Raw genomic sequence first — 16,660 nt, 5'->3', positions numbered from 1 at the left:
AGATTAATCATGATTAAATTTTTTCATCGTTTGACAGCCCTATTAAAAATATGTTTGATATTTTAGATTCTTCAGTGTATCCAGCGTTTCCCTTGATGACGCTTTGTACACTATTGGCATTCTCTTAACCAGCTTCATGAGGTCATCACCTGGAATGCTTTTCAGTTAACAGGTGTGCCTCATCAAAAGTTAATTAGTGGATGAGTTTCTTGCCTTCTTAATGTGTTTGAGATCGAACAGTAAATAGTAAATAATAAAAATACAGTAAATAGCCCTATTCCACACCGCAACTGTACTAATCCATATTATGTCAAGAACCGCTCAACTAAGTAAAGAGAAATGACATCCATCATTACTTTAAGACATGAAGTGACTTTTAATTGAAAAAATAAAGAAAAATCATTGAATTAGGTGTGTCCACATGTTTGGCTGATACTGTATGGAATTCCGCAATCAATTCAGAAGGAATTGTATATGAATTCCAACCTGTGACTATGCCAGAACTGATCCTGGGTGCAAGTATTCAGACCAAGTGTGAAAAGAGTAAACAAGCTTGTCAATCCCAAATGGTCTGGAAATCATCAAAAACAACAACAATGTTGCCATCTTCATTGCATGGTTTACTTAACTGCAACTGGCCATGAGGTCATTATTTTGTCAATTTGCCATGATGTAACTATGTCTCTGATTGATTGCTCCTATAAAGGAGTCTATAAATGGTCGCTTGTTACCTCCAGCCATCAGTTATCTGCTGATCCAGTTTAACTATTGATTCTGTTAGACCACGGTGCAGTTTCATGACTGCCAAACATATATTGCCATAATCAAGAGTCATTTACGATTGGACTACAAGAATACTTAAGTGGTATTTTCATAGCAGTTGAGTATTAAAAAGTCACAGCATGGTACATGTTATGGATCGAACAGACTACAAGTAATTTGTTCATATGCAAGTTTACATGTTGGCTTCCAGGCATTGGTGGATGTGGTTTGTAAGCAAAGCCTAAAGGCTTAAAGTGCAAAATCTGAAATGGTGAAATAATAAAAGCCATCACTTAAACATGACAAGGAATGTCTGCTCAGTAAGGCCAGAGATACATGACCATTAATCTTTCCGTCAAGGACTTGCTCACGCTGCAAGATTTCATGATCTAGTTTTTATGTCGGAGTGGGTGGGCAAAATGTATTGCTTGGTGATACTTGTAGAATCTTTTCTGAAATGTAAGTGCATTGCTCAGATGTGTCTTTAACAGTGATCATGCTAATGCCCGAGTATCATCCTTGCTTAGGAATGTCAGCTGACAAGACGTCATCTACATACTGTATGTAATCTAGATGTTGATAGAAGTGATAGACAAAAGGTCATGAACTGGTGGAACACAAACTCATCTCATCTCATTATCTCTAGCCGCTTTATCCTGTTCTACAGGGTCGCAGGCAAGCTGGAGCCTATCCCAGCTGACTACGGGCGAAAGGCGGGGTACACCCTGGACAAGTCGCCAGGTCATCACAGGGCAGACACAGACAACCATTCACACTCACATTCACACCTACGGTCAATTTAGAGTCACCAGTTAACCTAACCTGCATGTCTTTGGACTGTGGGGGAAACCGGAGCACCCAGAGGAAACCCACGCGGACACGGGGAGAACATGCAAACTCCGCACAGAAAGGCCCTCGTCGGCCACGGGGCTCGAACCCGGATCTTCTTGCTGTGAGGCGACAGCGCTAACCACTACACCACTGTGCTGCCCTGGAACACAAACTATTTCAGCAAATCAAACCACTTGAAGAAACATAGGAAGTGTAGCATAATGGACAAATGTGTGAAAAAAATTGTCTGGAGTTCAGCGACTTAACTTTTCTCAACATGAACCATGACCAGTTCTGTAGCAGATCCTCTTGTGAATTACAATATTGTATTTAGCTGAAAGGAGCACACCATGAAATGGTAAAGTTTTGACAGAAATTCATAGATTTGTCAATAGATTTTTTTATTCTCCAATTTACTTCAAAACAGAAGTCTCATCTGTTCACAGTCTGTGCTACAAAGTACTAATATGAAATAAAACAATCAATTAAAATTGTCTTAGCCAATTGTTCATGATTAAGCATGGACAGGTAACCAAAGTTTGTTAGTCACTTATCAAGATCTTTAAAAGTGAAGAATGCTTTACAATGCTGGACCTTCTACTGACTGTGAAAGTCAAATATTGGCCAATAGATTAATAAGAGTGGAAATGGGTGGGTTTATTGAGAGTATATCAGTACATGTGTTACGGCATGGGCTCGTTCACACACCGCAACATAAGGGGGACACAACACAAGGGTTTAAAGTTCAAACAAAAATATGCTTTTTAACCAATACAAAATATAACAACTCAAAAGTGTCTAGGGTATGAATGTAGTGGGCAAAGAAAAAAAGAGAGGGGGAGAAAAAGAGCAAAAAGCCAGAAAACAGGAGGACAACAAAGAGTGCCCACACAAAGAATAAAAGTGCCTACCAGAGAGGGAGAGAGACCCCACCTTATAGGCAGTACCACCTACACAGGTGTACTTAATGATCTAGCTTAATCAGTCAGACCCAGACCTACCCGTGCACTGGCAGACTGGTGCCTGAAGGGGGCCCAAGGGGTCGTCACACATGCAACCAGAATAATGAAAAGGATGATATTCAAATGTGTCCTAACGTGTTTGTTGTCATTCGTTTAACTCTTCATTAACCCCCATTAATGTTGGAACCATGAGAACCCATGAAAAAGAATCAATCGGTGAATGAGTTGTCCTCCATCTATTAGCTACATCATTTTATATGGAGCTACTATGTGGGTTATATATAGTTGGTACATGAGTTATATTTGTTGCTGGTTCAATTTTAATTTCAATTTCTGACACAATTTCTCTGAACGCCATTTGATTTTGAAATCAGTGCTAAATGGACAGACACACAACACTGATGCATTTTACATGTCTGTATGTTTTGGTGCAAAACATATATAATGCAACAACTAATCAGCAAATGCAACAACACAACCCAATAAAGGTGTGTCCACGACTACTGAAGACCTGCGCTGCTGAACTGGGTGAACCACTCCAACGCATCTTCAACCTCAGCCTGCAGCTGGGGAGAGTGCCAACCCTCTGGAAGACATCATGTATCGTTCCAGTTCCCAAAAAGAATCGGCCCAGTGAGCTGAACGACTTCCGACCGGTGGCACTCACTTCACATCTGATGAAGACGTTGGAGCGGCTCTTCCTCAGCCTCCTCAGACCCCAGGTACAACATGCCCAGGACTGTCTGCAGTTTGCACACCAGGCAGGTGTTGGTATGGAAGATGCCATCCTCTACCTGCTACACCAAGCCCACTCGCATCTGGATAAGGGAAATGGCACAGTGAGGATCCTCTTCTTGGACTTCTCGAGTGCCTTCAACACCATCCAGCCCCTACTGCTTCAGGACAAACTGAACGGGATGCGAGTGGACCCCTGCCTGTTCACCTGGATCTCCAGCTACCTCACTGACAGGCCGCAGTACATCAGGACGAAGGACATCACATCTGACACTGTAATTAGCAGCACCAGAGCACCCCAGGGCACGGTGCTGGCCCCTCTTCTCTTCACCCTGTACACCGCGGACTTCTGCTACAACTTGGAGCTGTGTCACATTCAGAAGTTTGCCAATGACAGCCATTGTTGGGTGTATCAGTGATGACAGAGAGGAGGAGTATAGGAGCCTGGTGAAGGACTTTGCTGTGTGGTGCAACAGGAACCATCTGCAGCTCAACACCTCGAAGACCAAGGAGCTGGTCATTGACTTTGGGAGGTCCAGACCAAGGTCATGACTAGTTCTGATCGAGGGAGTCGAGGTGGAGGCTGTGGATTCCTACAAGTACCTCGGGCGGTGGCTGGACAGCAAGCTGGACTGGACTTGCAACACCAAACACTTATACCGGTACAGGAAGGGACAGAGCAGGCTATACTTCCTTAGGAGGCTGTGGTCCTTTAACATCTGCAGGAAACTCCTGTGGATGTTCTATCAGTCTGTGGTTGCCAGTGTCCTGTTTTACACTGTGGTGTGCTGGGGGGGCAGCACATCCAAGAAGGACACATCCAGGCTGGACAAACTGATCAGGCGGGCCGGCTCTGTGGTCGGCATGAAGCTGGATTCTCTGGTGTCGGTGGAAGAGAAGAGGTCTATGGACAAACTATTGAACATCATGGACGATGCCAGTCACCCTCTGCACACCGTCATCAGCAACCAGAGGAGCCTGTTCAGTGACAGAATGCTCCTTCCCAAGTGCAGGACGAACAGACTCAAAAACTCCTTTGTCCCTCATGCCATCAGACTGTACAACTCCTCTCTGGGGGGGAGGAGGGGTAACAGGAGGACAGAGGACAGGAATTGGAGCAGTAGCCTAGCCTAACAATAACCAATACCAGGCAACGTGCAATATAATGTGCAATATTAAGTGCAATATCTTTCCTGCTTCCCCCCCACACACACACTTACCCTAACCCCACTTCTCCCCCTTCCTCTCTTCCCCATGTCTTATTCTTTTATATTTGTATACTTAATTTATTTTAATTTATCTAGAAGTTTTCTCTGTTTCTTTTCTCTGTTTATCTGTAATGATGCTGCTGGAATCTTAATTTCCCTGAGGGAACCCTCCCAAAGGGATCAATAAAGATTTATCTAATCTAATCTAACCTAATCTAATCTAATCAATAACATAGCAATTTCTGGCAAACATAAAACAGAATATCGTTTTTTGGTTGTGTTTCCAAATTTTTGGTTTGTCCACGTGTTTTGCACTTATAGCTACTGGAGAAATGTCTGGTTTATCGACCCATGCACTTGAGAACTCCTTTCCCAAAGATCTGGACTTTGTTGATGATATTAAAGTGTGGAATGTGGAGGACTATTGGATGGTGCTATTTGAGACACAGATTAATTGTAGATTCCAAGCTGAAGTCAAGATCCTTATCAATCTTTGGTGGAGTCCATCTGACTCTGGACCTGCAATTCCACTGCAGTGGTGGAGTCAGGGATGACGGATACTGACTGCTGAAGGCAGACTCTAAAAATAACTTCAGCATTCTGAGCTGATCTATCAGTTCCCGGGCTGTTTCCCAAAAGCACCTCAACCACTAGATTTCCTCAGAGACCTATAACTCTGCCTGGAATCGGCCATCGTGACCACCTACAAACCCAGGTCATCACAAATAGACTTGTCCAAGAATCCATCCATCGTATCTGGGACACTGTTTAATGTGCTTGTGCCCACTGAATAATGGTTATTGCTCGCAGCAGAGCATCTCAAGCCACTAAGTCTGAAGGCCTATTCAATATTGGTTACCTTCATTTCATTATTGATTCTGCATAATCATTAAGAAGGTGCTCGCCATCTCAGCAGGAAGGTCAGCGCTTTAAATTTTTTGAGTTTATGAACCAGAGCTGTGTCTGAAATCTGAAGGGATTTTGTAAGAGGAACATTGGAACATTGAGTTATAATATAATATAATATAATATAATATAATATAATATAATATAATATAATATAATATATGAGCCAATCATGTTCCAGTATGCAAATGAAAACCACATAGCACCAGTTTATCAAGAGGAGACTGGCTGGTAATTTGCACATTCATCTCATCTCATTATCTCTAGCTGCTTTATCCTTCTACAGGGTCGCAGGCAAGCTGGAGCCTATCCCAGCTGACTATGGGCGAAAGGTGGGGTACACCCTGGACAAGTCGCCAGGTCATCACAGGGCTGACACATAGACACAGACAACCATTCACACCTACGGTCAATTTGGAGTCACCAGTTAACCTAACCTGCATGTCTTTGGACTGTGGGGGAAACCAGAGCACCCGGAGGAAACCCACACGGACACGGGGAGAACATGCAAACTCCGCACAGAAAGGCCCTCGCCGGCTACGGGGCTCGAACCCGGACCTTCTTGCTGTGAGGCGACAGCGCTAACCACTACACTACCGTGCCGCCCTTGCACATTCATATAATTTAGAATTTTTGATGAGATAATATAAAAGCATCTATATCCTCTCTCAGTTTCCTGATGACATTTTTTTCATTATACTTCCATACAAAGATAAGTTATTCCTCAAAAAACAAACAAACAAACAAACAAACATTTAAGAAGTTCAAATTATATTGTTCAATAAGGTTCTAATCAGACACGCTTGTATTTTTTTTTTAAATACTATACTCAGAGTTGTACATTATTGCCAGGATTTTTAAAATTAATTACAAAGCCTTTCAAAAACTGAAGTTGTTTTTATGTCTCTGTTTGGAAATCAAATAAAAGCAACTGGATATGAACAGCTCGAGTTGTTCAGAATCTTTAAGCTTGGATGAATAAACAATAATAAAACACTGCACTGGAAAACATCAGCAGCCCTGCAGTCAGCTGGTTGGTTATGCAGTGACATTAACAGCACTATTTGCATTAAGAAGAAACCAACCTCGCATTATTAATTACATTTTCACTACAACTCGCTTTTAATTTGTTGAGCAGAAAAAAAGCCTTCGTAGACAAGCAGAGATCAAGATGATGCATTATTAATGAAGCAGTCTGATAATAATAATAATAATTATTAATAATAATAATAATAATAATAATAATAATAATAATAATAATAATAATGTACTTAAAAAGATTTTTAAAAATGCTCAAAGGTCTTTGAAGATAAAGGGGATATATACTACATGCAGTGGGTCTATACAAAAATGTGAAAAATAATGTTTTACAACAAAATTAAATGCAAATGAGGGTCACAAAATATAAACTTATTTTTTTTTAAATATAAAGCTTTGGGTATTAAAAGAAATCTTAATGAGAGAAATGTGGCTTCTAACAGTTCGAACATCCTTACTACAGTAACAATGTACACACGGGACAGCACTGAGCGTTAGCGCTTAGCTAAACTTTGACACACCTCCTGACAAACTTGTCCTTTAAGGGAGTGTTGTCTATGGCATATGTTGTCACTTCTGGTGTCATAATCACGTATTATAAGGACTTGTAATGAGATGAAAGAGCCAGTCAGTGGTGTATGAAGGATGTCCTGACTGAGCCCCGAATAAGGCATGCTTTTAACTGGTGCCATGTCATCCACATGCTCCTCCATTACACCCTCTGAACAAAAACACCCACCTCATTTCAGCCAGGATGAACTCTATGTATAGGCAACGAGTTTTAATTAATTAAGGCATGTAAGGTTGTGGCAATGCAATTACTGTGGAGTGAAGTGATGTTAATAAGTAGAAAAAAATAAAGAGGAGGAAAGCATCAATTAAGAGAAATGTGAAGCACAGAGGGCTGGAACAGGAACAGAGCTCAGGGAACACACTGAGGACTCCAGGGACCGACGGCAGGTCAGAAACCTCGTTTTATCCACAGCCACAGATAACAAGAGTATTTGGGGATTTTAGATTAATTATTTCTCTCACATTGCCTGTGAATGCAGATCAAGCAGAAATTCTTTGAAAAGGTTTAAATGTTTCAATCGATTCCTTGAGACAGCATGTGGAATTAAGAGTGGCTTTATTATGAGTTAGAATATGATAAATAAATATTTTGGAACAGACAGTGTCTTGTTGCTAAAAGGATTACAATAAAAATTTTTGTCCACTGGCCAGATTTTTGTCCATTTCTGATAAAGAAACTAATAGAAAAACAGGCAAAATTAAACCATCAAACAAGCACACAAACATACAAACAAACAACAAGCAATGATGTAAGGCACAAAATCAAGAAAATGGAGGAAAATGGAATATGCGAGGATACTATTATTTATTCGTTTGTTTGTTTTTTGTTTGTTTGTTTGTTTGTTTGTTTGCTCGATCCTATTCAGGTTTCTTATACTCATTTCATATAGTATTTTCTCTAAATTATTTCAATAAAACATTTATCTGTGTTTGTTTGTTTATTTATTTTAATTAATTACTTAATTACTTAATTAATTAATCTCTATCTATCTATCTATCTATCTATCTATCTATCTATCTATCTATCTATCTATCTATGTTTATAATCAAACAATTAGGTTTTATATTTTTTTTCTAAGAACACTTTTGTACCTTTTCTTAAATAGTAAAAAAAAAAACCCTCAATATTTCTGCTCAGTTCATTTACTGACTTGATAAAAAGAAACTGACCTGAAAAATCAATTCCATCAACCTGAACCTGTGAGAAAATCAATACTGTTGTATTTCATACCAACAACAACCTTCTAAACTTTTTTCTATGAACTGAGTCGTGGGTGTTAGTTTCTCTGGGGATGAAGATGTGTTGAGTTGCTGATGCGAATGTTTCACTGTGTGATGATGGCCTTGTCACCGTTCTATTTGTTAAGTGCAATCTAATGAAGATCACAGAATCTTCATCCGACCTACTGCGTGTCCCTTACACTGAGAACATGCTGATGGACACCGTCCTTCTCTGTCCCCCTCTACTCCCTCTCACTGCACATAAACATGCATAATGTAATTATCAGCCTCCTCACTCTGATCACACACACACACACACACACACACACACACGAAAGGCAAACAAACTAACAGAACAAGCTTAGTGGCAAAAACAGCACCACAGACAACAATCATCTGTCTATCCATTAGTAAACACCAAACTACAGGTAAGCAGTAAACACTACACTGCAGGTAAACAGTAAACACCAAACTGCAGCTAAACAGTAAACACTACACTGCAGGTAAACTGTAAACATCAAACTGCAGGTAAACAGTAAACACTATACTGCAGGTAAACACCAAATTGCAGGTAAACAGTAAACACCAAACTGCAGGTAAACATCCATCCATCCAGTATCTGTAGCCACTTATCCTGTACAGGGTCGCAGGCAAGCTGGAGCCTATCCCAGCTGACTATGGGCGAGAGGCGGGGTACACCCTGGACAAGTCACCAGATCATCACAGGGCTGACACAGAGACAAACAACCATTCACACTCTCACCTATGCTCAATTGAGAGTCACCAATTAACCTAACCTGCATGCCTTTGGACTGTGGGGGAAACCGGAGCACCCAGAGGAAACCCACGCAGACACGGGGAGAACATGCAAACTCCGCACAGAAAGGCCCCCGTCAGCCATTGGGCTCAAACCCAGAACCTTCTTGCTGTGAAGCGACAGTGATAACCACTACACCACCATGCCGACTTGCAGGTAAACAGTAAACACCAAACTGCAAGTAAACAGTAAACATTATACTGTAGGTAAGCAGTAAACACTACACTGCAGGTAAACAGTAAACATTATACTGTAGGTAAGCAGTAAACACTACACTGCAGTGAAACAGTAAACACCAAACTGCAGGTAAACAGTAAACACCAAACAGCAGGTAAACAGCAAACACCAAACTGCAGGTAAACAGTAAACACTACACTGCAGGTCAACAGTAAACACCAAACTATAGGTAAACAATAGACATCATGCTACAAGTAAACAGTAAACACTACACTGCATGAAAACAGTAAACATTGCAAGTAAACATTAAACACTACACAACAGGAAAACAGTAAACATTGCAGATAAACAGTAAACACTATTATGGGTAAACTGTAAAAACACTATGCAAATGTTAAACAGTAAATACTAAACTACAGATAAACAATAAACATTGTAGGTAGAAATGCTGTCTGCATTGTCAGGTAATATTTACATAAACACTTCTTCAATTAGCTTCAGATGTAAACCTCTGGACAACAATAGAGCTTAGTGTATAACCCATCCCACTGAGAGTCTGCTGTGAACAGCATTAGTGTGTGTGTGTGTGTGTATCAGCTCTCAGCTCTGCAATGTTCATGCTTTTGTTCATTTGCATTGGCTGAGTTTCACTGAAGATGTAAATCACAGAAGGTATCAAAGGCCTTTCGAGTACACACAGTCTCTTTTCATTATTCAGACCCCTGTCTGTGAAAGAAAGAAAGAAAGAAAGAAAGAAAGAAAGAAAGAAAGAAAGAATTGGGAATATACTTTTTTTCCCCTCCAAAGTGAGCTGAACAGCATGGCCTCCATTACATACATAACATCACATACTGCAGTTGAGCAACCATGTCCAGTGTCACAGAGCTCCTCAACCCTGGTGGGGAGCAGCAGCACCCCACTCACACTCTCTCTCTCATCATCATCATGCTGTATGTTATCTATCTATAACATCTGAAAAAGCCTAAAAAATTCTGTACATCACAGAGAGAGAGAGAGAGAGAGAGAGAGAGAGAATGTGTGTGGGGAGAAGCAGGATGAGTATGTCAAAAAGCACTCACCTCAACAAGTTTGTTTGCATGTTCACGGAAGACCTGAGCGTATTCCTTCACCTCCTTCTCATTGCCGCTCTTGGCTGCTTCAATGAGGACCAGTAGTGGTACATTGGTCTCCAGGAAGGAATCAGAGATGTGGTCCATCACAGCCTTCCTCAGCTGCAAGAGACAGAGATAAAGAAGTGGGTTACATGATAGACATCAGGACGCATGTTTAATTTGTGCCAGATCTCGCCATAACACTAATTTGTTAGTGCCACACTAGGAGTCGCACTACTACTAATTTTTACTAGTGGATCAGGCATTCAAAAAAGTAGTCAACTAGTAGTCTTTTCTGTAGTTAAGTAAAAATTGTTTCAAGACATTGCTATCGTTGGATACCAATGAATGCATCAAACTGCAGATCAGTTAACAACCTAATACACACGAGTTACATATAACAGCAGTTCCAGCTTTGGTGTATGGGTGGAAAAATATCATGATACATGAAGTCACTTCGATGATACAATATATGTATGTGCTAATGAACTATACCAGCAAAACATCCATGATGTGGTAATAATAATACTTATTATTATTTTTCATTATCTTTAGCCGCTTTATCCTGTTCTACAGGGTCGCAGGCAAGCTGGAGCCTATCCCAGCTGACTACGGGCAAGAGGCGGGGTACACCCCGGACAAGTTGCCAGGTCATCACAGGGCTGACACATAGACACAGACAACCATTCACACCTACGATCAATTTAGTCACCAGTTAACCTAACCTGCATGTCTTTGGACTGTGGGGGAAACCGGAGCACCCGGAGGAAACCCACGCGGACAACATGCAAACTCCGTACAGAAAGGCCCTCGCCGCCCACGGGGCTCGAACCCGGACCTTCTTGCTGTGAGGCGACAGCGCTAACCACTACACCACCGTGCCGCCCTATTATTATTATTATTATTATAACAATAATGTTAATAGTTTACTTCAGTACTTCCGAGACTACACTGTTAAAGAACAATTAAAGCAAATAAATCTGTGAGACAAAGGTGAAAAAAAATATCTCTTGGTACCATATTACATTATTTAAAGATTAACCAATTCTTCCAATGTACTTGTTGAGCTGAGAGGCCTCTGGATGCAGCATGGATTGGATCTGGGCCAGGTTGGCTGTCCAACCCATCCTACAGTGAACCAACTGTAAAAAGTATTTCAGTGGTATTGTCCATTTTACTTTATTTTTAAAAGTATATTTATTCCAATAAATCAATTTATTTTTCTTTTTTTAGTTTTTTGAGTTAACTATAAGTAAAAAGTGTGAATATTTTCGGAACTTACTTTTTTATGTGATAAAATTAATTTTATTGGACTTCAACATAAATTGATTTAACAAAACTCATTTTAAACATTTATATCAGACGTAAAACGTCATGACCTGCCCACCTGCAGCAACGAAAGAACAAGCCCGGGCAGGCAGGCTTCACTGTCAAATGTTCCTGAATGTGGATCTGTGAGTTGTTTAAGTTAAGATGCTTTAATATAATGTACACAGTAAAAAAAAAAAAAAAATGTACTCTGAATGTTCTACGAAGTAGCACATAATAATCTGAGGTCATGCATTCTTGTACTGTATGCACTAAATACTGATGTTCTTGACTGTTAATACTGTCCAGCTTATTGACACGGTTTGGATATGGCTTGTGAAAATGTTTTAATAATATGCATACGGTTAAAGAAAGAAAACTGTACTGTGAAGGTGTTCTACGCAGCACTTTAAAAAGCTGAGGTTATGCATTCTATGCACTAAATATGGATGTTGACTGTTCATACTGTCCAGCTCATTGCCACTGTTTTGATATGGTAATGACTTAATAAAGGTTGGAATTTGATATGTCTTGATTTTTTTATTATTATGCTAACTAATTATTTTAAGCAGTTTCCATTTTCACGGGCGGCATGGTGGTGTAGTGGTTAGCATGGTCGCCTCACAGCAAGAAGGTTCCACGTTCGAACCCAGCGGCTGGCGAGGGTCTTTCTGTGTGGAGTTTGTATGTTCTCCCCGTGTCTGCGTGGGTTTCCTCTGGGTGCTCCGGTTTCCCCCACAGTCCAAAGACATGCAGTTAGGTTGATGTGGGGTGGCCTTGGGCTGAGGTGCCCTTGAGCAAGGTACCGAACCCCTGACTGCTCCCCGGGTGCTCTGGGCTGCCCACTGCTCTATGTGTGTTCATTGCTTCAGATGGGTTAAATGCAGAGGATGAATTTCACTGTGCTTGAAGTGTGCATGTGACGAATAATAATAATAAAACAAAGAAAGGGTGAATTGGTCAAAATTAATAAAATAGAGTACAAAAATTATTTTTTCATTTAAATGTTACTATTTTAATTAAGTCTTGTGTGTTTAATATGCTGATGTTTTTTACATTGATTTTACTCAATTTCTTGGCTTTTTCTGTAAACGCAACTTAATCTTTTTGCATACATCGAAATGCATATTATTAAGTTCTCCTTACTCAAAAATACCATTAGTTGACTAAACTTACAAAAAGTGGTTGGAAAATGTTGCCTTATTTTTATTGAGTTACAGTAGATCTAGGCAACAGTTTTTGCAGTGCAGGATACACCTAACTATAACCCTTTTATGCCATAGCCCCCATTTATCTCTCTCCTCCCACATCCAGTCCTGCAGGCTGCAGTGAGACATACTTGGTTGAGTTGGTTCCTCAGCTGAAACTGCTGAAACTCGTTATAGCTTAATGATGATACCATATACCTCACTGTTTTTTTTTTTTTTACACCACCCACCTAGGTGACATCCCCACAGTGGCAAGTAGCAAATATATTCATCAATTAGTATAAATGACCCCTATAGACCCCTTTCACATGACGTCACCGCGCCGCGAGATTTTGTTAGGCGCCATATTGGAAGACCAAGTACATGCACTCACAATATAAAACAAAGTACGAGCGAGAGTAAAGTGACATGATGGATGATAATTCGGGTTATGTGAGTACATTACCAGCTGCAGAAAGGGCACGGTATGTGGAGAAACTGGCTGTGATTGATGGGTTTGACCCATATGATAAGACTCAGGGCAAGGGAGAATGGAAACATAAGGAGGACCTGACACCAATTCTGCCATCTGTTTGCTACCCAGACATTGTAAACTATTTGTTGTTTACACCCAGTGCCTACACTCAGTGTTCGAACTATGCCGATATTTTCGGGGGGCCCCTTTTATCCCCTTGGGGCGCTTGCCTCGGAGCGCAGATCTCCAAACACATGAGAAGCCTATCTTACGCACATATCACGCGGACTCCACACACGCATCGCGTCTGAAGTCATAACTCATCAGGGGAAATCGTGTCCGCATTGGCATGTTCAAAAAACAACCTCGCGTCAACAATGATACCACACGCAAGAAAAAAAAACAGTCAGGCTACTCAACAACCAACCTGGCAGCAGCGAGCAAGCCCCAAACCATCCTAAATTATTATTATTATTAAATTGTAGAAGTCTGGGAGGCTTGCTCCTCATCCAGTTATCAACTTGGGGCCAATTTAGCATGTTTTAAATCTGAATTTCTTGCATTTGCTTACCTCAAAGTGTCCGCAGATCATGCACAGACTTATCCATTATATCCACAGTTTTTTGCCAAGTCTCACACAGGTTTCTTTCAAGTCTACTGTTGGGCCAATAAATCATAAATAAAACAGCTCAGATTTGTTTGTTTAAGTCGTTTGCCACTCCACTTTATTCTCGTGAGTTCACATACCGCTGCTGTTATTTCCCCCTAATCACGAGATTGTTGGTCTTCCAAAATGGCGCAGGGTCTGTTTACTTCCGGTTTCGGGTGACGTCAGTGAAAGGGGTCTATTGGGAACACAGTGTCTCATTGTGCTATGCTGCCCCCACTGTTTATGCTGGCATTGCACAATGCAAAGGCCTGGCTTTTTCTTTCTTAGAACCATACGTGAACAAGCAACGTCACAAACGATCGTAGGATATGTCCAGCAACCATCTTGCACATTCCTGAAAACACTTATATGATTTTTAAAAAATTATTTATTTATTTATTTATTTATTTAAACTCGAGCTCTGGACCAGAAAGGTTTGTTTACCAGCACTTTTGACTCAAACTGGTAAGAGACTGATATCTGATGACTGCAAAATGGATCCTGGATACACTGAGAGAGGCTCTCCAGCCAGAAGGGGCATGAGCTAGCATAAAATAACACCACCCTGCCATTAGCACTTAGTAAGATCTGCCTTCCCTGGAGGGCTAAACACTACACATATACATGCACTTCCAGTCAGCAGAGTATTCAATAACACTCAAACCTTCTTGGGACCTTCAAAATAGTGTTATTGTACTGCCTTACAGTAGCATTAGCAAAGCAGAGGTGATGCAACTGGTAATAATATCCCTCTCGGCACTTAGGGCTAGTGCAGGTTGTGTGGTCAGCATCAGTCATGATCATAGCCTGAGGAAAAGTTATTTTAGAAAATCCTACCAGGGAAGAAAGATGACAGGGGTAAACACTCTTAAACAACAGTAATTACCAACCAGTCAAGTACACATGTGTAGCTCACCGACCAGCTAAAAAACCCAAAGTGCCAGGCTCCGGGTTGGGCTGATGAATTATTGCTCACAAGGAAGCTAAATCCATCAAGTCTTGGCAAGCAAGGCATGCTGACCCAAGCTGGTATATCAGCATGGAACAAAGACTGCAGAGAAAGAAATGGTGCTTCAAGCACTTGAGATTGGGAACTCCAAATTCCAATTAACATGCAGTGTTTGTTAGCACCCTGGTCACCTGAGCATGAAATTTGGGAAAGACAGCACACTCCATACTTAATAATCCGTCTCCCAGGACATCAATAATTCAACTGAAATGTTTTAATGAATCCTGTAGCCATGTCTAATAATTTGTAGAAGCATAGTTATAGGCTTAATATAGTTTTCCAGAAGCATGTGCAGAATGAATCATACAGATGGTACATCATTGTATAACTAACTGGAGATATTATATTTGCAGAAGAGATCAGAAAGAGGTCAGGCTTTCCTGCTAACTAATGTATGTTCACACATCTCCAGTCCCATGATTCAAGATTTTCCATTTACATTTCTCTTGGGGATTGAGTGCACTCACTTTTGATTTTTCAACCATTGTCTATTTAATGAAGCTTCTACCAGTGAGTATAACTTCATAATTCACTAGATCAGAGCTGAAGCTACTCAATTTATAGAGACATCCTTCTCAGGAGTGTGCTAGACAAGCTTTTTTATTGGAAAATCAGAAAACAATATTTTCTTTATTTTCAAAATAAAGAGACTGCTACTGAAACCAGACAAGCAGCATATCCCTTGTTTTATGACAAAAAAGAAGATTGATGTCACATCCGGTTCCACTGCAAATCCAGGAATCACTGCTCCTCGTCCTTATCCGGATCTAGCCCAACTTTTACTGTGTTCACAGTTTCAATCATCTCGTATTTAAACAACTCAGTCATTCATCTTCTTTTCTGTCTTCCCAGTTAGCAATTCTGAGCTTCAGTTCACATTAGTTTTTCTGGTTTTGACCTTTCTGCTTTCTCTGCATTTCAAACCTATTTGGCTGTTTGGTCCCAATCAGAGCAGAATTTCATACTTTTGTTTGCTATTTAGTTTGTTTTGTTTTCTCAAAGCATGTCATTAAACAAATCTGAAAGAAAAAAAAATGTTGGCTGAGGGGCATGTAGGGTTGAAAACATATGTGATAAACTTTCATTCCTGATTCAGGAACATGGTGATGAAACACCTCATCTCATCTCATCTCATCTCATCTCATTATCTGTAGCCGCTTTATCCTGTTCTACAGGGTCGCAGGCAAGCTGGAGCCTATCCCAGCTGACTATGGGTGAAAGGCGGGGTACACTCTGGACAAATCAACCTTAAAAATTACCTAAGTATTGAGAAAATGAAGCCCATGCTAAATAAATGATTCAATAATTAAATAAATAATTTGTATCACATCATGGGCTTATCTTTTTGGTTTGATTGTTGGTCCAAATCTCCATAACACATGATATTTCTGCAGCTTTATAGCTCTGTCCATTAGAGCTAAAAATAATAATAAAAAAAATAAAAAATGCTGCAACCAAAAATACTTGGCATGTCTGAAGAACTTCCTGCAGTCAAGTCGATTCAGAGTAAAAACACCTTTTCACTCATGTGTAGAGTGGGGCTATTGGTTAGTGTCACTGTGATTGACAGAAGATAGAAAGCATGCCCCTCTCACTTTGAAAGCATGGCCAATTTTGATCTCTGCACTTCTGGCTACAGTTGGCTGTGTGATTGGGTTTTTTTTACCAGGACTCTATTTTAATAAAGACT

At 40.5% G+C, this 16,660-nt stretch overlaps 1 protein-coding gene across 1 annotated transcript in view; it reads right to left on the bottom strand.

The window, feature by feature from the left end:
* ctnna2 (catenin (cadherin-associated protein), alpha 2) overlaps positions 1 to 16,660 on the bottom strand; it is a 699,326-nt gene that overhangs the window by 138,520 nt on the left and 544,146 nt on the right. The window contains exon 9 of the mRNA XM_060915970.1: positions 10,310 to 10,462. Coding sequence (XP_060771953.1) covers positions 10,310 to 10,462 — 153 coding nt within the window. The remainder of the gene's footprint in view (positions 1 to 10,309; positions 10,463 to 16,660) is intronic.

Source organism: Neoarius graeffei, chromosome 3 (genome assembly GCF_027579695.1).
Source record: "Neoarius graeffei isolate fNeoGra1 chromosome 3, fNeoGra1.pri, whole genome shotgun sequence".
NCBI classification, from domain to species: domain Eukaryota; kingdom Metazoa; phylum Chordata; class Actinopteri; order Siluriformes; family Ariidae; genus Neoarius; species Neoarius graeffei.
This window is presented reverse-complemented; position numbering and strand designations above follow the sequence as displayed.